The sequence below is a fragment of the Spea bombifrons genome, chromosome 11, assembly GCF_027358695.1.
Source record: "Spea bombifrons isolate aSpeBom1 chromosome 11, aSpeBom1.2.pri, whole genome shotgun sequence".
NCBI classification, from domain to species: domain Eukaryota; kingdom Metazoa; phylum Chordata; class Amphibia; order Anura; family Pelobatidae; genus Spea; species Spea bombifrons.
In genome coordinates, this window is record NC_071097.1 from 797340 (window position 1) to 823080 (window position 25741).

General features: G+C 42.7%; 2 protein-coding genes across 2 annotated transcripts in view; one reads left to right on the forward strand and one right to left on the reverse strand.

Moving 5' to 3' along the window:
* The window catches only part of LOC128469151 (E3 ubiquitin-protein ligase TRIM11-like), a 66397-nt gene that overhangs the window by 4790 nt on the left and 35866 nt on the right, over positions 1-25741 (forward strand). Inside the window, exon 2 of the mRNA XM_053450992.1 lies at positions 4374-4398. Coding sequence (XP_053306967.1) covers positions 4374-4398 — 25 coding nt within the window. The remainder of the gene's footprint in view (positions 1-4373; positions 4399-25741) is intronic.
* On the reverse strand, positions 535-5812 carry PLAU (plasminogen activator, urokinase). The gene is made up of 11 exons (XM_053451004.1): positions 5748-5812; positions 4582-4691; positions 4451-4484; positions 4213-4317; positions 3451-3625; positions 3154-3257; positions 2682-2874; positions 2423-2574; positions 2195-2335; positions 1808-1956; positions 535-1533 (listed from the first exon to the last, which is right to left on the reverse strand). Exons 2-11 carry the CDS (start codon positions 4639-4641, stop codon positions 1348-1350), a joined length of 1299 nt encoding a protein of 432 aa, XP_053306979.1. The 5' UTR covers positions 4642-4691; positions 5748-5812; the 3' UTR covers positions 535-1347.

Here is a 25741-nt window from a genome sequence, read left to right on the forward strand (position 1 = left end):
GTGAGCCCCAAAGCAGTAACCCTGGTAAGTGCCACGGGATGCCAGGAAGATGCTACCGGATCAAAGGGTTCTTCTGCCCTAAAGGCCACAACAGGTTCCCACTCAGCCCCCTATAGCAATCCGAAACATGGGTTTATTAAATGTATAGAACGTAAATAAAAGGCAAAAATACAGAGAAAATAATTTATTGGTTTAATCTAATATTTATATAATATTAAATTAATTCATATTATCAACAATTAAAAAAACATACAAGACAATAAATAAACTTTTTTTTAAAAAATGTCTTAACGCTGAAGGGATCGCCAGACCTTTGATATTAAAGCAGACGAGGATATCCTTCATATTAACAAGTCTTCTAATACACAAATAAATAAATAAAATAGTTTTATAAATAATTAATAAGATAAATAGTTAGAAATAAGTTATATATATAGAGTTCATTCTCTGGGGTTAGATTTACCATAAAGAGGGTTAATTCAGTAAATTAAATTCCACCGTCGTGTGATCTGCTTAAAGGGGAACCATATCAGAGAATCGTAATATGACGCTTCCCCTTTAATTAGCATTCAGACTCCGAGAAACCATGAAGAACGTCGGACGTTAAGAAATGTCAGTTTGGGAACGTTGGCCTAGAAGCAAGTTCATCTCGGTGAGAGAGGGAGGTCACCCATCTTGAGATTCTGTGTTTCTTGTTACAAACCATTGTCACGAAGATATGAAACTCCGTAGTTTTGTATAAAATCAGTCCAGCGGTGAACGGGTTAAGTGCATTTTTTTTTCAGGAAATAATAATAATAAAAAAACCAAATACCTTCATTTGCATATCCCAACAAAAGGATTCAGTTTCATAAACGTCTGAATACACCCGTGACGGGATGTGCGATACTTGGACACCACAAGGTGGAAAAGGTGCTGCATAAGGTCCCCAAATTCCTCCTGCCGACGTTAAGAGGACCAGATAGCCAATTACGTAAGTCTAGGGTGGGTGGTGGTAAGTTACTTAAACTAAAATCCCTCCCCGTGTATGGAAGAACTTTTTGGGGGATGTATGATGACCACTCATGGATCAGAAGACCCTCTGGTTCAAAACCAGAAGATAATTTGCACCTAAATCTTAAGAACTTATGTCCATGACCAATGCATAAACGCTGGTGTTGAAGGTTTTTTCGACAGCAACCATGGAACGTTTTGGTCAACCTTACATTGCACCATTGCTTGTGTGGTCAACGAATTCTTGAAATGTTGTCACAGTAACAGTCTCCAACTTCCCCTCCGTCGAGGCTTACAGGTCCTTATCCACTAGCAGTGAAGAGATAAGCCACTGGAGGTTTGGATCAAACTTCATTATTTGGGTGTTTTCTGCTTGTAATTATCCTCTGCCATGTTTTCCTTTATCCAGGGTAGATATTGTGTTATGCGGGTGTACACTCCAGGTCGGTTTTCCTTAGCACATCCGTCCCCCCAGCTAATTACTCCATAGAGGGTCATCTGTCCATCATGGGAACATATCAGAGGTCCACCAGAATCCCCCTAGAAGAGCAGACAAAGACCGGGTTAAAGTTAAACTTAGCACGACTTAACCTGTCGACGTTGGGTACTAGAAGAGAGATCATAGGCGGCTAACGCCAACTTCTCATACTTGGTCACCACTACTTTTCTGTCACCTCAATCTGAGCCAGCTCTTTGTTGGAGGAATTTACAAAAGGTTCCACAAGGACCTCAGTAGGTTTGCCCACAAGGGTGTTAATCAGCGACAGTAATTCCAGGCAGTGTTAACAGAGAATCACCAAAGACAGCTTCTCACCTTGCAGGCGTCCACCTTCCACTCGGGGTCTCCAGCACAAAACATATTGTTGTTTATCAGTTTCCCGTAGTAAAGCTCCGACTGGCACAGCTCCTGGGGGATCAGCTGGACTGACGTGGACCTCAGAAGCTGAGAGAAAACCAAGCTGTCTGCAGAAATGGAGAACAACGTTACATACAGCTTACTGGTCTACAGTTTTATAGACAGAGTAAGAGGAAACAGGTGCATCTGAGGTTCTCAAGGCCTTCAAGATGGACTATTCACTAATTGTCGGTTTTAACTATAGGGTTAGGTATTGAATGCTCAGAAGAAGAATGGCTAAATACTCAAAACTTGTGCCTACACTTCAATAATAATCCAATTACACCTAGCTAAGTATGTACTTACTGTAGGACTCTTTGCCGAATCCGGCAATTTCACACTTGGTGCTGCTCGCCATTTTGAGCTCGGATGGTGGGAGACAGATGGTCTGGACGGATTCTGTCATGGATGCACACTTCCCTGATGCAGAGCGAATTTTCACCAGAGCTGAAAAAACAAAAAAAAATGTATGAGTTACCACCCATCAACCAAGGCCCTAGAAAAGTGACTTTAAGCCACCAAACGGTCCCTTACCTATGTCATTGTCCAGTGCTCCAGTATGGTCATTGTAGTCTGCGTGTCGGATAACCTTCTCAACCTGGAATTTTTGCTCTTTCTCTTCATTGGCCTCGTCAAGATTAGACTTTCCCAAGATGACCACATAATCTTTGGGTTCTGGGAACTCACTAAATGGGAAACATAGATCAGGGATCACTCAAATGACAAGGTATTAGCTACATATGTGCTGAAGAAAGTCACGGCCGGAACGTAACCACGTTGGAGGGTTTCTTACCTGTCAGGGAAGCAGTGGGCTGCGGTTAGCACCCAGCACGGACTGATAAGGCTGGCGCCGCACAGAAAATTTTCCTGGCGGCTCCTCCTTGAAATCTGGTAAACGGTGGCCATCCACGGCTGGGACTCGATGGGGGTGCTACTCCCACGGACCACCTTATACATCTTATGCTGACGTTGGCCACATGTGGGTTCTGTGGGTGAAAAAAAAAATCATCAAAATTCAATGGGAGTAAGACAAAGTTAAACTTATGGATGGTCAACAAAGTATTTTCTTGTTTTATCTCATATGCAATACAACTGGATCATCTCCAAATTCCAGGACCATTCTAGGTCCGCATGTCCCATATGGAGACCTAGATAGTAAGTAGAAACTCTTACTTGGTATTTCAGTTAGAGGCTATGTGTCAGTTTATTCCACTAGGGGGAGACTGTGGACCATGTTTCCAGGTCCAACTATGCAGCGTACTTACCAGGACTCTTTTCTTCTTCACACTTTGGAAGATCACAAGGCATGGCTGCGATTTTTTTCCCGTTCTTGAAATAGCACCATGGCTTTAAGCCTTTGCTCGGGTTCCTTTAAAAAAATGGAATTATTACATAAACAGTACTAAGATAACTTCACACCAAAACAAATCAAATCAGGTGACTTTTTAAGCACTCAGCAGATTGCCAGGTAAGGATCCATAACTGCTGGTTTGGTTGACCTCCTGACTCTGGAAGTTCTTCTGTTCTTGGTGTTTGTGTGCTGTTACAAATGGCATTAGTACCTGCAAAAGTTGTGTTTGCCAAGTCCAAGTACGAAGGCGTCCTTCTTCTGGGTATTAAAGTAATGATGCCTTATATCAACTGAATCCCAGGGCAAGCAGTCTCTGCCGTGGCTAGTCTTAGATGCGATGCCCCTGTAGTCAAAGCCTGTATCCTTATAACACTTTGATTTAATATCTAGAAATGAAGAACAAAATATACATTATATCACAGTTATCAAACATCTAAATACCAGATTTTGGATTTTTTTTTTCTCCTGGTGGGGCAGATGTGGACATCTTATTGGCTCCACTGGTAGTGCAAATACCACAACAGAACAGCTCTGTTATCTTAGCCCAATCAAGTTGAGAAACTCTAATTCCTTATCATACCCCCGTGGGGAGAAATAGTGTTAATCACCCAGCAGGACTGTCTGACTAACGAAAGTCTATGGAGGAACGGACTTCATTAGCATTGCCATGAAGCATCAGCTCAGTGTGGTGTTTGAGCCAGGAAAGTCAACCAAAATATCACATGACAACAGTAGTGGCCTCCAGGTCTGCAGATAAAGGGAGTTCTTTGGGGCAAAACAAGATATTACTGCATACAGTGCTGCGGTTTATGCTCAAGAAGGATAAGATTTTCCTCCAATGGATGTCCTCCTTCAGACAGACTTTAAGATTAGTCCTGAAAGGAGATCTCCTCAATATCCTCAACCAGCTGGAGACACCTTGCCATTGATGGTGATACTAGTGTTGGATTGGCGCTGGTGTTGACCCAATTACCTATTTCACACTGTTCTCCGGTAAAGCCTTTGGGGCAGATGCATCGGAAAGGTCTCCCGTAGAGTCTGTAATACACACAGGTTCCTCCGTTCAGACAGACGCATTCTGTAAAAAAAATATACATTTATATAATATTTATCTTGAAAGTCTTTGGGTTGAAGGCATCAGGAATGAAAACTTCCAGATGTCTTTGTTTCGCCCATTATCTTCTGTCCCCTGCTTTCTTTTTCACTCTTACCTTCTGTACTTTCCTTCATTAGTTTTGATAATCTCTAAGGGAGGAAGAAGAGAAAAAGTAAATGTAAAAATGTACATTTTTTATATATATATTTCATATGGAATTTTGGAATATGAAGAAAAAACACTTACTGCTTCAAGTCCAGAAAAAAGGACGAACGCAAACACTACGGAGAACAAAAACGTCTTCATCTCGTTCGGTATTTATCTTCTAGAAGTGAGGTTGATGAGGTCACCACTGTCTAAAATAATATAAAGATATTATTTATTTTTTTATAGAAATTCATCTTAGTAAATTTAGTAAATGAGAATTTGCAAAATATTATAAAAAAAATTATAAATATTATTAAAATGAATATTAAATAGATAAATTCTAAAAAATAACTTTTTATTCTATATATAGATATATTCTAAAAATAAAATGTTTAGTTCTCCTTTCAATTCATCTCTGTGTAGCAAGAATCCCCCGCAAAATTACATTTTCCAAAGATCTTTAGAAATTAAAAAACTGATAAACAGAATAACGCACTACAGGCTCAGTAAATTAATCATTTTTTCAAATTGATTCTATTCATTTTTTTAAATAAAAAAGAATGTAAAAAAATGTATTAACAAAACCGAACTCAGGATATTGTAATGTGACTTTCACTTTTCAACGTAACATTTTCTATTTATTTTTGTTTTAATTCCAAACACCACAGCAGCTGGGCTATAAGCTGAGCATGATGAGAGTTGAAAGCCACAGCATCTGCAGTGAACATCCCAGACTAAAAGCCGAACTACATTAATATAATAATAATAAAATATAAATAAAATATAATGAAAGTATAATAATAATCTTATAATAATATTACTAAAATACAATTATAATAATAATTTTATACTATTAATAATTAAAATATAATGGTAATATTAATAATAAAATATAATCGTAATAATATTGTAATAATATGAATAGAATTATAATAATAATAATTTTATAATATTAATAATAAAAATATAAATAAAATATAATAATATTAATAACCCCAGAGTAATATTAATAATGAAATATAATTGTAATAATTGTATTATAGTAATAATAATAAAATATAAATAAAATATAATAGTAATATTCTTATAATAATAATATTAATAATAAAATATAAATAAAATTGTAATAATTGTATTATAGTAATAATAATAATAAAATATAAATTTCATATGCTGCTGCTGGCTGCCTTGGCCAGTAATCTGGTGGCGTGTGAAGCCCAGGAGTAATCCACAGCAGTACCCTGCCCAGAGCAGAAGCCACTCACCAGTTCACCCCAGTGCCCTTGCTGGTTTGAGGATGCTCCCTGCTGCTGATACTCTCTCTGTGCTGCAGCTAGAATGCAGACTGTGCCTTATAATCAACAGCTGTGCGCTCTGATTGGCTGGCAGCCTTCCCTTAGAATGCTGGCCCCTGCGCTCTGATTGGTTGGCACTGTGCCCTAGGCGTGGCAGCTCATTAACTCTTTTTTTTTTTTCACCCAGAGGTGGATGTGACTCAGGCGGTCGGGGTTTACAGCTGATTTGTCAGGAAAAGCTTTGCCCAAAGTGGTTAAAAAAAAATAAAAAATGAAATGATTAACCTCCCCCTCCCCGTCTTTGCAGGATTACGCGCTGTATAGCGGTACTTAGTATGTTCTTACAACAAGCACAGTTATTCAGCATAGAATGTGTGTCCCCTGGGTACGTATATGGTGACTTCACCTATATTTACCAACATAACTCGTTACAAAGTATCTCTTCACCCAAATCATTAAAAACAAAAAGGATCGGGTGAAGTCGCGACCCGTCGGCCCACCTGGACAGGTGCCCCATTTGATGATGGCCGATGGGCAAATACAGGTATTCCCAGCTGGATAAAGTGCCCCACCTCTTTGTGAATATAGAATGCACGTGACTCATTATGGAATAATAAAGAATGTGCGTAATTAAGTGAATCATTAAAATCGATTATTTGTCCCCAAAAGAGCTGTTAATCGAAATGAACCTGGGGGGATTCTTTCATTTAACATAAAATGACCACTGGTTTTGGTGACTTATTCACTTAAATGTGAGTTCACGGGGAATATCAAACATATTATAAAGGATCAACTTGGTTCAGGGACTATACTGTAAATTTTTGTTTATTAACCCGAAAAAAAATCTTCTGAAATGGGTAATTTTCACTCTTTCCTTTAAAAATTCCCCAACGCACCATGCCTGCTTAACCGTATGAATGAGACAAGACACGTGCCACGTGATGATGCAGAATAAAATAAGGCAGGGTCACCCTCAGGGCGTAGATTGCCCCTGGCTGGGGCTGGTATTAACCCCTTTCTCTCCCCCCGAGCCAGCTCTCCCAGCTGTGCTGGTGTTACCGGGAGGTGTGCACTTCCTGCGGAGGCATGTGTACGGTGAGAATATGACTCAAGCTTCTCCTCATCGACCTGCCAATTTCGGTCTTCGCTCATTATAACTCATTGTGAGGACGCATTCCGTAGTTGGCCGTGGGATGATGATTCCTGCTTAAGAAAAAATCTATTTTTGTGATGTACCAAAATAGGTGTTGGCTCGTTCTATTGGGGGGGTGGTGGTGGTGGTGGTGATAAATCCACGGCATGGACTTCCAGGGACCATGAATGATTAAGGAGTTGGTGGACCTAAAGGACCTGTTCCAGTAGACTTTAAGAACCTGTTCCGCTACCATTGAAATATAACACGTTAAGTGGTTACAAAAGCTCATTATTTCGTAGGGTTCTAGCGAGGATAAGTTGAAGTCATCTTGATGGCCACCCATCAGACCACTTTTTGATGTAGACATCACAATAAAAAGGAGGTAACTGTAAACTTGGTTGATTGACCACCTGTCTACCGATTGTGGAAGCCCTAAGTTATCCAAAATATCTCTGTTTTTCTCTTTTCTTTCCTCTCTTCTTCTTCTCCTTTCTTTTTCTTTTTTTTTCCTCTTATTACTCCATTTCCTCCTACTTAGGCTGCTTCTACATTCACTGAGCACGATTCGGAGCTACAGTTCCTGGCAAAACCTCAAAGTTCCTGAGTAAGACATGGTAACACGTCCCTCTGTAATGGGGTTCTGCGTTAATCAGGGCCACCATCAGATGTTCTGAAGACCCCCATTCTCCTGCCTCCTGAAGCCACCAGTCATGATCGGGACTGAGAATTTTTTGATGTTTTTTTGTATTTTAATAATGTATTTTTATTATTATTCTTTAATGACTTTAATTACAGAATTGCAACATGACATGTAGACATGAAATGTGTTTCCACACGACGCGCGGAGCTCTATACGCTATATTATAGGTGTCCTTCTCCACTGAGTGCCCTTCGTAAAAGGGGTTAATGACTCTCCTTGTTTTATTTTTACCTGCCGATAGGAAGTGAGTTCATTCCTCCGCATTCAGAGGAAGCTGAGTCAGCCATATTGTGCGGGAGATCAGAGCGAATCCCATGGTGAACCTGTGTTAATAGCATGGGGGGGGTATAAGTGCCTCCAGTCTTACCATGTAATAATATCTGAGTGCCATTAAAGAATAAGGATTGATTTTTTTTTTCCACCCCTGTGTGTGCAACAAAATAGCCAATCAGCATCAGTGCTGTCTTCAGGGCTGTGTTTATAGACCGACTTTGCTTGGATGTGTTTGTAAGACATAAGAACAGATCCAATCAGGGATTAAAGTCCTCATCATGGTGGACACCTTGGTGTCAATGGCCGTATGGACTTGTCAGGAGATATTCTGAATTAAATCGCCTGTATTCAAGCAGGGATTCCAGCTGTGATATAGCAGGGATGCTCAGATATCAGAGGAGAATATGATGGAGTCGGCTTCAGACTGCGTGACCCTGAAAATCTGCCCCATTCACCCCAGGGTCCAGAGACTAGGTTAAAACCCTGAAAATCTGCCCCATTCACCCCAGGGTCCAGAGACTAGGTTAAAACCCTGAAAATCTGCCCCATTCACCCCAGGGTCCACAGACCAGGTTAAAAAGTAGATGGAAGCCTGTGTCTGTACAGCATGAGAGCATCCCGGGACATGCGCCGCAGCTCTGGCATGTGCTGCATGATGTTACTGCAGAGGCGCATGCTGGAGCCGCATTTGGCGGCAGGATCGGCGTTCCTGCTGAGCACAGATTTTCGAAGCTCTGCGTCCGGCACGTTTATGTTTCAGTGACCGTGACAGATTTTACAAAGTGCGGTTATCAGCAGACGCCTGAAGCTGCTGTCGGAAAGCAGAACCGTCCCAGCTCCCCCGCTTCCCCAACCTTACAGAACTAACTCGGTGCTTCACTAACCCGAGAAGAGCTTGGGCTCACTATCAGCGGGGCGTTAGTGGGTGCAGTATTCACCTGCCCGCTCGCCCCAGCACCCACATACTCACTCTAACACCACGCACTTACACATTCATATACTCACACTCTCTTCCCCTCTACGTTCTAGTGACCTTTCCAGACATCACAAACACACTAACACTCATGCTAACACCGTACACAAACACACTCATGCTAACACAATACACACACACGCTCTCCAACATCACACTCTAACACCATGCACTTACCCACACACTCTCCAAACACACATTAATGTTAACACCATACACTAACACACACTCATGATAACCATGATAACACACACACTCTCCAACATCATACACCATGCAGTTACCCACACACTCTCCGAAACACACACTAATGTTAACACCATACACTAACACACACTCATGTTAACACTATACTCTTCCACCTACACACACAAACTCACCAACCCCATACACTAACACACACTCATGTTAACAGCATACACTAACACACACTCAACACCATACACTAACACAGTGTGTTAACACCATGCACTAACACACACTAATGTTAACACCATACACTAACACACACTCATGTTAACACCATGCACTAACACACACTAATGTTAACACCATAAGCTTCCACATACACACACTGGCCAACACGATACGCTAACACACACACACTCATGCCTTGACACCTGTGTGCAGACCCACCTTAGTGAGCGCCTATTTATGGGGACCGTGAACTATTATCTCCAAAAAATCAGTGTTCGCAAACTTGTATGTATTAGGAGGACTTTATTTCACATATGTTGGGAATGACATTTGTTTTTCATTCTAATTTACTTCTGTTTTTCTAAATAGGAACCGATAGTGCTGAAATATTACAAAACAGACCAAACAAATGTTTTACAAAATTCACCCAAAGTGCTTCTCAGCTATTTTCTGCGAAGTGCCTCGTGACTTGTCGAGACTCATATCACCATCCCACATATACATATAATGGGTTACAGTCCAAAAGAATATATAATAATAATAATTATTATTATTATTAATTATAATAATTATAGTTTATTTATTGAGCACCAGTACATTCTATAGCGCTATTAGAATGTGGGAGAATGTACAATTAAGAAATAATATTATAATTATCTAAATGTCGGGGATACTTCATTGCCCAATAAGGTCGTAAGAAACGGGGACCGTTAAGGTTAAGAAAGATGCTTTTAGGGCCGTGGGAAAACCAACACGGATTTCTAGTAACAGCAGAATGGATGATCAATGTTGAGAAACTCAGATCATCTAAAACATTATTTTGAAGAACCTCAACAAAGAAGTCCTGTGCGGTGGGGTCCTCTGCGTCGCCTTGTGCTGGGAAGTAACTTGAGTGTGTAGGGTGGAGGACCTAACTAAAGCAAAAGAGTATCTGTATCAGGAGTCTCTGTCTACCTCCTGCCCTGATCCTGGACTGCCGATGCACTCTCTGATCTTCAAGATGGGGTTCCACCTGTTTTACATTTGTGTGGGTCAGGAAGCAATGTGAATTAGAATATACCTTTAAGGATGGAGGTCATGGCTAAAACACCAAACAGGTAACTGTATCAGAAGTCTCTTGCCTCCTGCCCTGATCTTTGGACTGTTGGAGCCTGCTCTGATCTTTATTTTACAAATATTTTTTTCAGCCTATCAGAGCCAACTTCCAGTGTCACGTGACAATTAAGCCTTCCCCTGAGAAAATATATGAAGGTGAAGTTTGACAAAGTCTGGGTTCATGGGTTCACGTCCACTTTCCCGCGGCTTGTCTGCTTCCTCGTGTAGACGCTTTCCGTAAAGCTGAGAAATAAGAATAGGCCGGTAAGAGTGGCCATTGTCTCTCAGCGTTGAGAGGAAACGTAGGCGCCGCATCTGAAACTGCTTCTTTGCATGGGAGTCCCTTGGCAGTTTGTTAGTAATGAGGATTGGCAGGAAGGAGCAGATATGAGTCAGGGTGTTAGCATGGCACCTCTCCCTGGCACTGTCTGAAGTCTACGAATGGGACGCTCTACGTGTCTCTAAAAGCTTCTACGGGAAGAATTTTCGAGGGTGATGACTCTGTAGGAGATGAGGGTCTTGTACTTGGCGACTGGTACAGAAGGAGAAGAGGGTCCTGGGAGCTTACAATCTATTAGGAGGTTGAGGAGGTATGAGACAGATGGAGAGACGCTGCTTGGCTGAGGATGATGTGACTGTAGCGAGAATGATGTGGTGAGATCGGTGGCCAGAGATCTAGAAGGTAGGGAGGACGTAACATCCTGGGAACAGGGTTGGGAAAAAGGAAAATAAAGTTTGAAGAGAGACGCACGTTTTGGGCAGAGTGAAGAGGATGGTTAAGAATATTTGGAGATAAGACCAGAGATATAGGGGTGCTGGGCTTTTAAGAGGGGGTTAAGTTTAATTCTAGAGGGTATGGGGGGCAGTGGAGTGACTGGTACAGGTGGGCAGCAGATGGAGAGCAATGGGGGTAACACAAGTCATGATGGGTTGGAGTAGCGAAAGGCCATAGAGGAGGATGGTTTGTTGGGAGTTGCGATAATCCACATGGAGGATCACAACAGAAAGGATTAGTATTGTATTAGTCTTATTTGCAAGATGTTTTGCAGGTGGAGGTGGCAGGACTTGGAGAGCTTCTGGATGTGAGGGGTGAAGGAGAGAGCAGAACCAAGCGAGATATCCACTTGGGCTGTTGAGTCGAGAGGAATTCTCAATTGTGGTGGAGATATCAAGAACTAGGGCCAGAGGAGATGATGGGGTAACCAAAAGCTCAGCTTTGAAGATGTTGAGCTTCAGGCAGTGGAACACCATCCATGATGCCATTTCAGAGAGACAGTTGGTGAGGAGAGGGCGAGATCTCAAGAGAGGGAAGGCAAAATAGCTTCACGTCTATGGAAATATGGCGGACTCTGTTTCTGCAGCTCTCCGTACACCCGTAAACAAAGCAATTCCCTATAAAAATGCACCCTTTCAGAGTTGTTTAATATTTAATGAGTACTCAGACCGGCTCAACGCAGAAGCAATTTTTCTATTTCAGCCTGTGGGAGCCGAAATCTGCCCTGATTCCCAGCGGTTTTTACCGCGAGGGCCTCCGACTCATTCAAGCTGCGTTTATACCGTTTAATTGTTTCAAAATTAGCTGATCTCTATAGGTTATCGCCCTGTGTCTACCTCTACACGCCCTGTCTTGAAGGCAACGCTTAGAGTCGCGTGATGTGGTTCGCCATCCAAATGTATCCGGCAACAAATTATCCAAATGTAGGGTAAAAGCCGCCGGGAAAATCCAGATGTTTACGCTTACGGAATGTTTACAGAGTCAAATTATGAACAATTTTGAACTATTTCCTTTGTACACCAAAAAAAAACCCAGTGTTGCAGAAGCTAACGTTTGGCCGAGCGGATACATCTGCGTGTTAAAACACGACGAACATTGCTAAGGATTTTTAAGCAGTTTGCTTGCGTCTGCATTGCTTACTTAATGAAAATTTGTTTACGGCAAATATCTGATTTGTTTACGCCTATAGCTTTCCTCGACCGTGTGTGCCGGTCCTGCATGTAAACATTTGTAAACATTTGTCACGGTGACAAATCGACGATCTTGACCCTGAATTTTCCCAGAATTTTACATTTTTTTGTACTTTACGTCATCGTGTAAGACTCTACCCACTAATAGGGTTTATTGATTACTCCCTGTTGGGACACATCTATAGGTGGAGGCGGCACGGTGATGAGACTCCCTTCCCGTTGTAAAGATTCTAGCTACTGACCAAATATGTTAACCAAATGGCTCTAATACTGGCCCTCGTGAAAACCTTGGCTTGTCATTATTTGAAGATCATCATCAGTAGAAGAGAGGTGCATCAGCAGAGGAAAGAAGGGCATCCGTAGAAGAAAGGTGCATCAGCAGAGGAAAGAAGAGCATCAGGAGAGGAAAGAAGGCCATCAGGAAAGAGGGCCGTCAGGGGTTTGGGAGAGGGACTGGCTAAACTAAACAGGGACACGTGGTGGGTATGCCCGCGTCCTGTGGTTTGGCATCGAGAATTGTTGCCTCCGAGGCACGTGATTGCCCATCTTCTCTGTAAAAGTAAAACCTCAAGTTTCTGTGACTGCTCATGAGTTTCACAATCCTACCCGGCGAGTGACTGCAGACGCTCTAATAATTGTTAGTAAATATCCAGTTTCTTCATTCTATTTTGGTCGGTATTATTCATATCCTCTCCGCGGCCGGAGGATGAGAACGAGCTGACGCTCCCTCCAGCCGTTGGTTAAACATTGTTTAGTGGCTAATAGGGCTTCCTCTTACCCACTAATGTGCAGATATCGATTTATGATGACTTTGATCTGCGTTTAACCCCCTGGGTGCTGGTGGGGTAACAATGCTTTACTGCCCCTTACTCCACATGTATGACTCACTTCCTGTATTTAGCTGAGAAACTTTTTTTTATACTCCCCATGTCTTGGGGCGAATAGGCCGATTCTCAGGGTTTTTACCCCCCAGCCTCATTGTTTCAGGATCAATAGGCAGATTCTCAGAGTTTTTACCCCAGTCTCGCGGTGAATGAGCAGATTCTCTGGGTTTTTACCCCAGTCCCAGGGGCTCCCAGATTCTCAGGGTCACATGACTCTAATTTAATCATTTAGGAGCATCCCGATCTTTTCTCCCTGCTATATCAAAGATGGAATCCCTGCTTAAATACAGGTGAATTCAATTAGAATATCTTCACCTCCTGACCATTCATGGTTTCCATATGGATCGTTATTAAAGCCATTTGGCTGCTACCATCAAATTTTAATGTTAATTTTTGTGAAGAATTTTAATTTTTGTGAAGAATTATTCCGTTTTGTGAGAATTTTCGGTTTTGTGAACCCATGGGATCAATGAAAAAGCATTCTGAATATCTGTGATTTTTGGTTATCATGCGCGGCGCATGAATGAAATAATAAATTGAATATTTCTACGGCTGGATTCCACGCATTCTTTTGGTTTTAAGTAGCAGATCCCAGCATGCCCTTCCTTAAGAAATGTTCTGTTCTGAGACGCTATGGGTGCTATTCAGTGACCCAACTGTTCTTCATACACTCCAATGTCTATATAATTTAATTTAAAAAAAAACATAAAAAATTAATAAAATAATAATATTAAATAAAATAGCAACTGCAAAAAACGACATCTGAATAAAGTAAATAAAATAATAAAAGTAGGGCAGAGTTGTCCAAGCTTTCAGGATAACATTAGTGTGCGCAGCCGCACTACGTGTATACGTCTCGTCCCTTTGGCTGAATCTACTAGACAAAAACACTAAAGTTTTTATCACGTAGTAGAATGCCTTTATCTTATTCACCCAGTGGGACCACCTAACAAATCCTTATGTCGAAAGGACTAACTTAGGACTTGAGTAGGGCTGCCATAAAGCAATCAGCACAGTGTGGCTTGCGAGTGAGGGGGTGGAGTCTTAGTATCACATGTCTGCCTTTAATGGCGCCCCAACGTCCACATTTACGCCAGTTTTGTATTAAAAAATGGGGGGAATCACTTTTCTCCAACGCTACCTCGGCTGACACCATTCCAGATGGGACCTAACGTGCAAAAGGAAATATTTGGTTTTCCACGGGACTTTCAGGTCTCTCACGTGGCCTACAGGTGCGGCATTTACATTGTCAGGATGCCAGACTTCATTGGACTAGGAACATACAAACAAGGCTCTGCCAACTTATACAAAAGCGGTGGGGCCCACTAGATTCCCGGGGCATGTATCCAGAAAACGATGGGCTCAGACTGGTTTGGGTAACATATCCAGTAAACGTGATGTCATCCAGTTATTATTATTAAGGGGCAGTCCAGCCGTCATACTTATACGTAATGCATATCGTAGCTAAGAGGTCCCTTTATGTTTTTTTGTGGTGTCCCCCTTGCCAATGAATATGAGGGGGGGTTCTGCAAACTTGCAGGGGCTTCTTTAAGAAGGTGTGTTGAGGCAGCTGCCTGGGGTGACTGGAGCGGACCAGGAGGCACCCCAGAAAATGCCCCCAATTAGTAGGCGTTGGTCTAGTACCTGATAGTGGCACAGCTGGAGCTTCTACAATGTGTGGTGGACGTGAATAAGAGGTCCATGCTTGTATTGGTACAAAGAAGAGGTGTGTACATGTGAGGGGCAACAATGGAGGCTTCTTGCCTGAGGCCCTATCTTGTTGAGGACCGGTCCCAAGCATTGGTGGGTTCTTCTCAAAAGAAATGGGTCTTAAGGGGTTCTTTGAAAAGAGTCGCAGCAAGCATTTCTCCGTACAATGACATCAGACGTAACCACAATATTGGAGACTTCCTCCTTTCTCATCTCCTTCTTCGTTTCCCTTATTAGGACAGATTAATGGCCGTGACTGCGCAGGACTCGGTGGGTTATGGCGACAGATGCCTCACACTCCTGCCGGGGTAATTAAAAAAAAAAAAGTTGTGACGCAACGGCAGTTTATCCAAAACCTCGTCGAGTCTGACCACATCCTGTCTGATAACCCATTATCAAAAAAACAATGGCCGCCGCATGGAGATTTTATATTTTTTTCAACTCATTACAATAGGGCTAGGGTCAAACTTAGACTTCAGGTTCAGTTTCTGTCTAATAAGGGAATTTTTGGTACATTAGAAAAACATACAAGAACTTGACTTTTATTTTAACGAACCAATAATAATTGCTCACTTTAGAGAATATTTGGGGAAATGCTCAGATAACCCATGGGGTCAGGGTGTTCTTTTTTAACACAATTCTTCTCTCGATTGTGTCTAAAATTGGTCAAAATAGAATGTGGCAAGAAGTTAGTTATTAGTCATTGTTTTGTAGCTAAAAATAGGGAAGATTCTGATTGTGTCTCGAAGGACCGTTCGGCCACCGAAACGTAGTCATCTCGATCGTCAAGAGATAGATTCATTACCAGAGCTGAGACATTTTTTCCTTCTTCTGGAGGACTAATTTTTCTCCCAGGTAACTGGGTCTAGTCCCTGGAGCTCGGTGGTGGGACCAGCCAACGCTGATACTTTTGGGAGGAAAAATGTCCTCTATTATAGTGTCGAGCAACATGGAAGAGAACGTTGGAGAGCCTCAACACTGGAGGAGGGTTCTGTCTCTAAAACCAAGCTGCATAACCTGGCTGTTGTCATTTTTGAGTTATTGAGAGCTTTTTTTCTCAACGCATGCTGTGTTGTAGCCCTTAGGGTAGTTATCATTGCTCCAAAGGCATAGTGGGTTTAGGGGGTCCATTGGTGGTTGGTAGGAAGCTTAAAAAGAAAGGAACCATTTACTAATAACCCCAAGCTCTGGTTAACTGTCACTACTACAAAGCACAACAATTATGTTATTACATTTAATTACACCCACGCTTGGCTCCGAGTGTCAAAACTAAAAGAAAGGAGTGGTTTATTGTTGCCTTTGTCAACATATAATTAAAAATATATTTATTTATTTCTTAGCATTTACATTTTAAGCCCTAACTTTTTAGTTGGCCGTCATCGTTTCAGTTATTTACTGAACCAAATTTTAAGATGAAGCTGGACAATGCCGAATCTAATAATTAATGCAGGTATTGGTAGATCACTTCCTCAGTAGAAGATTCTAACCAGAAAGTTGCTGAGGTCAACAGAAAATTATAATGAGAAAGAAGGCCAATGTCAGGGCAGGCAGCAGCACAACGTAAGAGCCAAGGTCAGGGCAGATGGGCAGGAAAATTTTACCAGGAAGAAGCTATGGTCAGGGCAGGCAGCAACATATTTTAACCAGAAAGAAACTATGGTCAGGAAAGGCAGAAGACGATTAAAGCCAGAAATCAGCTGAGGTCAGGGTAGGCAGCAGATGGTTCTAATTAGAGAGAAGCCGAGTTTGGGGCATGCAGCAGGTTTTATATAAAAAAAAAGGCAGAGGTCAAGCCTAAGAACAATTTTTAAAAAAGCCACATTCTAGTGAGGAATAAGCCAACGTCAGGGCAGGCGGCATAATCTATGGCCAAATATGCTTAGTTTTCTTTATGACGTTGACTTTTCTGACTTTGACACCCTGGTGAGACATAAAGAGGAACCACATTGAACGTCTTATTTCTAGAAGACCCTTCTTGATGCTTAAGACTTGGAGGCTGGTTGTTTTTCTTGGACATCTTTTTTAAAGATAAATCAGCCAAAGACCAAATTAAACAGCCGAATGTGTGAACCTCAAATGTTTATTCAAGTACAGGGCCTTCTACAATAATAATTCAGCCTGCGTCGTCCGGATTAGTTGAGTTCCTGCTATTCATATTTGCGAGGTGTCGTTTATCACAGACCTAACCCAATTTGTTTAACAAAGTATAGAAATTACCTTTAGCGTTTACAGAGGGATCTCCGTAAATCCAGGAGAGCCAACGAAGGAGAAGACAAAAGTAAAAATAATATTTGAACTGACAACATGGACAGATTTATCATATTGGTAGAGAAGGAGAAGAGGGTCCTGATTGTGTGAGCCTACAATCTTTTAGGAGGTTGAGAAGAAAAGGAGACAGATGGGGAGGAGCTGATTGGGTGAGGTTGATTTCATTGTAGTGCGGGTGAAGAAGTCGGTGGCTGAAGATCCTGAAGGTGAGGAGCACAGATGGTTTCTTGCAGGTGGAAGGCATTGGTTGGATAGATTGTAAGCTCCTCTGAACAGGCATGTTATGAGTGAGTGCTTACAATGTCTTCAATAACAATTTAGGAATTAGTTCTTGGAATCATCAGTCTAGCTGGAGAAAATCGCAAATCGTGTTCCCTTTTGGCCAACCTTAAGGTTCTAGTGGGAAAAAAAGTGGTTATTTTTTTTTTTAAGACTTCATTAACAGGGTTTGTCTCGGTCTTCCAGGAATCTAACATTTCCCATGTCCACGCTGAAGGCAGCTGCTCAAACCCTGTCCCGTTGGGACCAGTTTTTTCGGAATAAGTACTGTCCCTTTCGGAGATTTGACATCATCACATCTGCTGCATGTTCTGGGGAACAGACTACATGTCATACCGTAGTCTCAGCCATTCCTGTCCGACTATGAATCCTGCATGTATTATGTAAAGGCGTCATGGTCCACTGTCTAAGCGGAAAGGACTATTTAGCAGGTGGTCACAAAGTCATCAGCCGGACAAGACAGTAGATCAGAATGCATCGTTAATCCGGTCAATCAGACCTTGCAGCCAAGCATCTAGCCCAAGAACTTGTCTGATCCATACGGCCAAGTTTTGTGGAGTCAGGGCACCGTACCTCTCCACAAACATAAATCTCCACATGTGATGAGAAGAACATTGTAGAGGATGAAATGGTGCTTAACAAGGGTTCTGGCTCAGATATCTCCAAAACCAAGAATACTATACGACCACCTACAAACACAATGGGATTATTTCTGATTACTGGCACCGTGGTTTGATCTGTGATGTCCTTTGACACATCCGTTATCGTGTAGGACTTCAGCAATTTGACTTTTGGTTAGCAGGATCCAATCTGCTGTGGACAATTTACCTGTAATCCGCTTTTGTATTTATTTTTCCGAGGCCGATTCTGAGCCACACATTTTACAGAGGAAAACTCAGAAGCTGCCTAGACGTCCCTTATGGAACATCTACCCACGGGTTGGATTTGGTTGCCGGAGATCATTTTTTGTCTATGGTACAGTAATAAACTCAGCTTGCCATAGAAAACGTTGTGATAAAACTCATAAGTGCCGACCACGCTTTTGGTCAAAGTCAACTGGACGTTTGGTCAAACCCAACTGGACTTCCTTGAAAAACAACTCTCAGCCTCCAAAAGCCACACACTGCCCAAATAATAATAAAAAAACCCGAAAAATACAATTCCGCACCCAGACAAACGCAGACGAGTCATCTCACAACCTCAGCCTGGACCTCAAAAACAGTCTCTCAAACTTTCTACCACACACACACATCTCAAAAATTCCATTAGTTTACATCCCATCCACTACGTGTTGGACATATGAAGGAAAAAAAACATTTCACAGACAAGCGTGGATCTAAAGTGACATTTATTTCTGAAAAATGCACCACAAGGTACAGGAGAGAGTCACAGAACACATACTTTTACAGTCACGGTGTCAGAATTATCCATCTAAAGTTATATGCTCTGAGAAGATCTTCTCTCTAAAGTGCACAAAGCCGTAAACAGCACAATTTTTTGAGGGTGAAAAAAAATTAAAAAAACTCAAAATCTGGTTTGAGAATAAATGCGGTTAGTCTCTCTGGAAGACAACATTTTTATTATTTTTTTATTTTGTTCAGCGTGTTTATATCAGTATATTTTTTTGTTAAAAAAGGGGAAAAATACCAAATTCTTTTTAAAAATATAAACTTTTTTTTTTTTTAAATTCAGGGGTCAGATTCGTCCACTTTAATAGACCTTTTTCCCAGATTTACTGCCACAATCACAAGAACGTATAAAAATACTGTTAAGACTTCTAGTGCGTAACACACAGGTGCTCTTCAAAAATCTCCGGTACAAACCATACTCGCTTCGGCTACGACGTAAAAAATATTACATTTGCACAAAAACACACTAAGCCCTTATATATCTATAAAACGATCTGTGCTTACAAAGGGTGCGTTACGCTAATGCGCGTGTAAAAATTACACGAAGCCCTCAAGAACGAATATAAAATTATGGATATATATATATAGAAAATATTAAATCCGTTACTACGCACTGTTCCAAAAAGTCTAGTAAAGAGCCTGTCGGATTATCGAGCCAGTACTTTGGGTTAGAATACTTCTATTCGGTTGACCAGTGTTCTGCTCCGGGCTACATATATGATAAACTGGTCATGGCGGAAACTATAATCTTGGGGATCCAGAAAAATGTTCCGTCTCCACATTTTCTACAAACCCTTCCTGAATCCAAATAAGGAAAATGGATACAATGTGGAGACTATTTGAAGGCCATACCATTTATTGGGCCAACAGAAAAACAAGATCTAGAGCTTTTGGACCCTCAAGCCTCAGGTCTGTTAGGTCCCAGAAAGAGACTCTCCATCTTTTTTTCTCCATTGGTCCAATAAAAGGTATTGGCGTTGACCAACTTGCAAGTTGCTCAGAAAAACATGAGTCCTCCTCATTGGGGACATTTGACTTAATCCCTTTCTAGGTTAAAACCCAATGAGTTCCTTTAAAACGCATTCTTTTTGTTACTTTTAAAAGTCTTCATTTCCTACAAATCCTTACTGAACTCAGGAAAATGTATATGCCGCCATAATGCTCCAAGACAAGATGGAGTCTTTGGTTGAAGGCAATAACATTTATTGGACCAAGACAGAAAAAGACGTAGAGTCACATAAGCTTCTGGAACCTCAGAGTTCTCTTCTCCCATCTGGAGGAGAGACCTCTGATGTCCAACAAAGTGTCTTTTTCTATGCTGGCTCCAAAAAAAGGTATCACCAAAGACTAAAGGCTCTAATGGAATCCAATGGGATTGATTTTGCCGCAACTCATAAATGTTGGGAGTTGCTTGGAGAGAAAGACGAATTCCTCTGCTGTTCCTCCTGCTCTAGAGTAATAAGGAGTTAAATTTGTGATTTAGTGAATTGACTCCAAGAAATTAAGAAATAACCCGCCATTGCTCTCCATACATGTGACATCTACTATACAGATAACAGTCAATGTATGGTACACGGAATCTAACACTGTATGACTGCCCCCTCTAGTACGTGCTCTAGAACAAAAAGGGGAACCCCCCCTCCAAAACTAACAGAGGGTTCCGAGGACCTAAACACGGTTACATCGTAACATTGTGCATGTCACCGTAAAGAACTGTGCCATAGGCTGCTACCGCAGGCTGTAAACAGATACACGAAAGGTGCAGCGACCTGTAGAACACATAGGAGTTAAGTGAATAGATACCATGTTCCTAACACAAGGGGCACCCCACGCGCTAGAACATGCTCGATTAAATATTGGGAAGGGTCCCTTATAGATCACAGAAAGCAAAATCTAGGATCAAACACGTTCTAGGATGATACGCTAGCAGTTACACATAAATATATTAATCCCCAGGCATGGGAAGACCACCAATACATTGAAAATTGCTGGTTTTTTTAACCAGTTTTCTCACTTATTTTGGCCGCGTCAACGCTGTAAACAGAATTTCAGGTGCCTTCCTTCTCCTACCCATGATCCTTTAGGTTAGCAAAGTCCTTCAAATGTGTCCCTTGCAGCAGTGGGATGATTAACCAGGAGAAGACCTGACCATCGCCCCCACGATAATCTCATACTTTACTTGGATTTAAGTATTTAGACCAATTTATTCAGGGATTCGCAAGCAAAATTTCAGGGGGTTCCGGGTAGGGGGTTTACCTGATTCTCATATTTATCTGGGGGTTTCTGGATGCTTCCTTCGTAAAAGAAGCTTTGATGGTGCGACTTAACTCTAGTACAAGGGTATTTTGGGGTGTTTATGCAGAATTAGTATGAAAACCTTGTGCTCTAGAACTCTAGACGAAAAGTGCTTGTGTTCAAAGATTCTAGAATAAAGTGCTAAGACAAACCCCTTAAGGAATAAGGGGTATTTATCACGGAGATGTGGGGTTTTTTTTAAGGGAGTTTTGAGTAAACCCATCAGGATTCCTTCTCCAACTTTTTAGTGCTGAGGGCCACATAGGTTTTGGAAGCATTGAATTTGTCTTAAAGAGATCCAGCTGGAGAAAGGTGGTGGGAACTCAAAGCCATTGAGAGCAGGTAATGCCGAGTTGGGCTGATGATCTCCAAAACTCAGAGTTTAAGGAGGACCTGGCGAATTATGAAATTACCCCCGGGTTTCTACCCGCCTAACGTGGTAGTTCTAATCCAGGATCCTAATAAGCAGGGCCCACAGAGGTAGAGTGTGAGAGTTATCTATAACATCGACCAGATGTCTTCAGATAGTCCAAGCGAAACCAGAAGGTTTTATGAAGAGCCCAGTCCTCTACAGCTTGGTCTATTCACTAAGCTCGAGGGCCCGTTTCGCCTCACTCCTCAGGGCTTTTAGGCTGAAGGACACTCATGGAACATTATTGACCGTGGACCGGTACATCCAACTTGGAAGCGTTCTTCAAATAGAAGCTCTTCTCGTCTCGACAACCTCTAGTGCAATTTGTCCAATACATACCATATTTTAACGTTCTCAACACACACCGAGCGTGCTCTCAACTTCCTTTTGTTAAATACTAGAGAAATACAACATGGTGGAAGCCTCTAAATCTTGAAACTGGTGGACGACCATCGTTAAATAAAACATCAAGCGAATCATTCCGTTCCCAGGCTGATGTATGAGGTCAGCAGCCGGTAACGAGTCAAGCTTTCCACCCCAGAGACCGTCGCGTTATCGGGATGGCTTCGAGAATGTAGACCTCTTTCTTCCAATGCTTTGAATGTGGAACAGAACGCATTTTTTGAGCAGAATGACCGATTGTCATTATTCCAAGTAACCTCTGCCCCTTCCCCCTGAACACCGGAAGGTCCTTTCTTGGGGTAAAGGCAGTTTATCCGGGTGGTTTTCTTCTGTGTCCAGGGTGAAGCTAGGCTAGGGGTACGACTGTGGGTTCTGCGTGTAGCGTCAACGGGGGGCTGACGTCTAAAAGCAGTAGTAGAGGAAGAAGAGAAGGCAGAGGACGACGGTAACGACGGCGATGCACCTGAAAAAGACAGAAACGAAAGGAGTGAGTCCGCGGCAGGCTCTCGGGACGAGCGTCAATGGACAGGACTCTTGCCTTCGATGGCATCTAAATAGGTCACCTCTGGAAAAAGGATTGGGACTTCTCTCGGCGTTCTTCATGCCGATCCCTCCTTCCATTCCTCACCCTCTCCTCCACCCCGCTCTAAGTAATGGCTGTTTCTGGTAAGCGCCCCCCTCGATGGTTTTCTCAGCATCTGTCTACCAGCTGCATTACTGTTACTCCGCTATATCCCGCACCTGTGGGAATTCTCCGCGTCTTTAGAGGAATTATCCGTATCAAGCAAGGCTTCTTTTGAAACGGAGCGGGGGGTTTGACCGACCCGGACAGCCTATTATTAACCGCGCGCCGTAGAACAATAACCAGCCGGTAACCTAAACCGTGAGCAGAAATCCGGACCGTACAGAAAACTGATGAGAAGGGAGGTCTAACTGCTTTTAATTTATAAGGGGTAAAAAGAAAGGGGGCAGATTGTGTTCCAGGGATTACGATGGCGTCAGTCTCTGTTTCAGTGATCAGGTGACGGGGGGGGTCGGTTCTCTATTTCAGAGATCAGGTGACTGGGGGGGGGCGGTTCTCTATTGATAACTCGTGAACTGACACCCAAATCCTAACGAGATTAATCGACCCAACAGAGATCCTGCGGCATGAAATACGACATAGAAACAGAGCTTTATAAGACCCACCCGGCCCCCGTCTACTCGCCCGTTTCTCCTGCTTTAAAGACCTTAATCAGTCGTTGGTCTCGTCTTAGATTCAGGAGCCGTATGTCTATCCCATGCATGTTTAATCCCTTCACTGTATTACCATCTACCACCTCTGCTGGGAGGCTGTTCCACTTATCTACTACCTTCGTAGTGAGGTTAAGCTTCCTTCCATCTCAGCCTCTGGCCCTCTAGTGTTAGATTCCGGCCTCTGGTTGTAACATTTTCCCTCCTGTACTTTGTTAAATCCCTTTATGTATTTAAATGTCTCTCTCTCCTCTTCCCCACATGGGGGAGGGGGGTATTGCAGAATCCCCCCATATCTATTTGCCCCTTTCCCCATCCCCTCAACTGGTCCAAACATACCCCCTGACATATGATATACTTACTGCCAGTCAGGGCGGGCCCCCTGAGAACTCTCCAGGTGGGAGACCCCTGTGCGGAAGGAGCTCCCCGTGGGATTGCTTTTCCTGCCACCGATTAACGCGAAACGTTGGCCCACAATGGTGGTGTTCCTCTGCAGCGCTGGAGCTGCAGCTTCTCCCTAAGGCAAGTGCTTTTTGCATATATAATGTACTTACTAAGTAACACGCGTGCGACTATTATTTTTTTATGTCATTTGCCGTCGCACAGCCGGGCCCCTCCAAACACATCTGTTTTTCTTTACCCATCGCTGATGCCGGCTCATGGCTACGCTGTCGAGAGCTGGAGAAATATTTACCCCGGCAGAACACTCTGCGTCGCCCCCGGACCAGACGTTCACCTTAAATCTGCAAGGGCAGCGCGGTCGGCTCTACGCAACACATCTACCGCTTAAAACAACGTCGGCACACAGACACACGGCTTGGCACATACATGCGATATAACCTCAAAGGGACAAACGGGGGCGGAAAAACAGAGCTTGAACCTTTTCCTAACAAATGTTCCCGGCGTGACCTTCTTTTTAATAAACAGAGTCCAGTTCTGCGGGGCTGACGACTAAACGAGGGACTCGGGGCGGGGGGGTCATGGACAAGGCCGCTCAGAAACAGGATTTCTACCTGAAGAAGTGACCGCCGAGGCTTACGGGACCGTAGGTGTCGGAACGTCAGCTTTACCCTGACCCGCTTTTCAAAGGCATCACAGAAGCCGAGGGAGGCTCTAGAACACGGGTTCTAGGATTGCTGCCCTCGCGCTCCGCCTCCTGGACACTCTCTGTAACTACATGCAAACTTTCAAGCGGAAACTCCTAGAAATCAGGGCCCCGCTCGGCCCATCCACCTGTATCCGCGACGTTACGCCCCAGACGGGGGCTTTTAAATGGTATTTAGTGGGCGTGCGCTGATCGCCTGGACTACGGACTGTTAGAATCCCTAATTTTACTCCCCCCTCCCTAAAAAGTTTGGTAAATGGCGACGTACCAGCTGTTGGCGTTGAGCTGATTCGCGTTGTGTTCTTCCGCGTTCGTCTCCGTCGCCGGTGGCGTCTCATCGTGGCGAGTCATCTGCACGGACGTTGTCTTCTCCTCTGGTGGACCCAAATCGGTGGACTTACTTTCCTCGTTGTCGTCTTGGTTCTCCCCCAACATGTGGACAGTGTCAATATCGTCCATCTCCACCAGGGTCTTCCTGCTGCTGCTGGTGGCGCCCAACGGATCCTCATATGACATCACTAGCGTGCACATGGCCGCCATATTGCTTGCCACCAAAGGGAACGCCAACTGGTTAACTGGGACGCCCTAACACATCTATACTGTCTCACTAACCCGTATGATGGTATTTAAAGATGGCCCCTGTGTGACCATTTGATCCACATGGACACCCCCTCTTCCTGTAAGCATGACATCATCGTCTACCTCGGCCTTCCGTTTACCCGCGAAACAAAGTATCGCTCGTAAACATCTCAAAACTTTATCGAAAATCTAATGAACGACATCCGAGGGTAAGCAGCTTCCAGCCTCCTTATTTACGCGGGTCTTTTCCGTGGACTCCGTCCAGAAGAGGCTGAGGAAGGGCCGGATGCCGAAGGAGGGTCCCTCATTGGCTTCACGTAAAAAAAAAAAAAAAAAGTTTTTCGTCTGCGGACAGAGAAATAATAAAAAAAAACACAATTCACTTTTTTTAATAACTTTATTAATAACCCTTACCAGCCACAACAACACGAAATTAGCCTATATTAATAAAACATAAAATTTATATTTTGGTAAAACAGGGCTACAAAAAAAATAAAACCCCCCCCATCTTGATTTTTTTTAACAAAGAAAAGAGGAATAATAATAAAACAAAAAAGTTTCAAATGACATTTTTTTTGAAATTTTTTAAGTGGAAAATATATTTTTTTAGCCTGTTTGATAGATAATATGCATAATAATAATTATTTATATATATTACAGACAGAATGAGAAAAACTATTTACTTAAAAAAAATAGAAATAAAGCTGTGAGTAAAATATTTTGAGCGAGGGGAAGAAAGAAAAAATAAGAGTTAGTCGACGACCACAGCGTCAGGGACGAGGAAAGTGTCAGACTTACCGGCAGCAGGCATCTCTTTATTTATTCATATT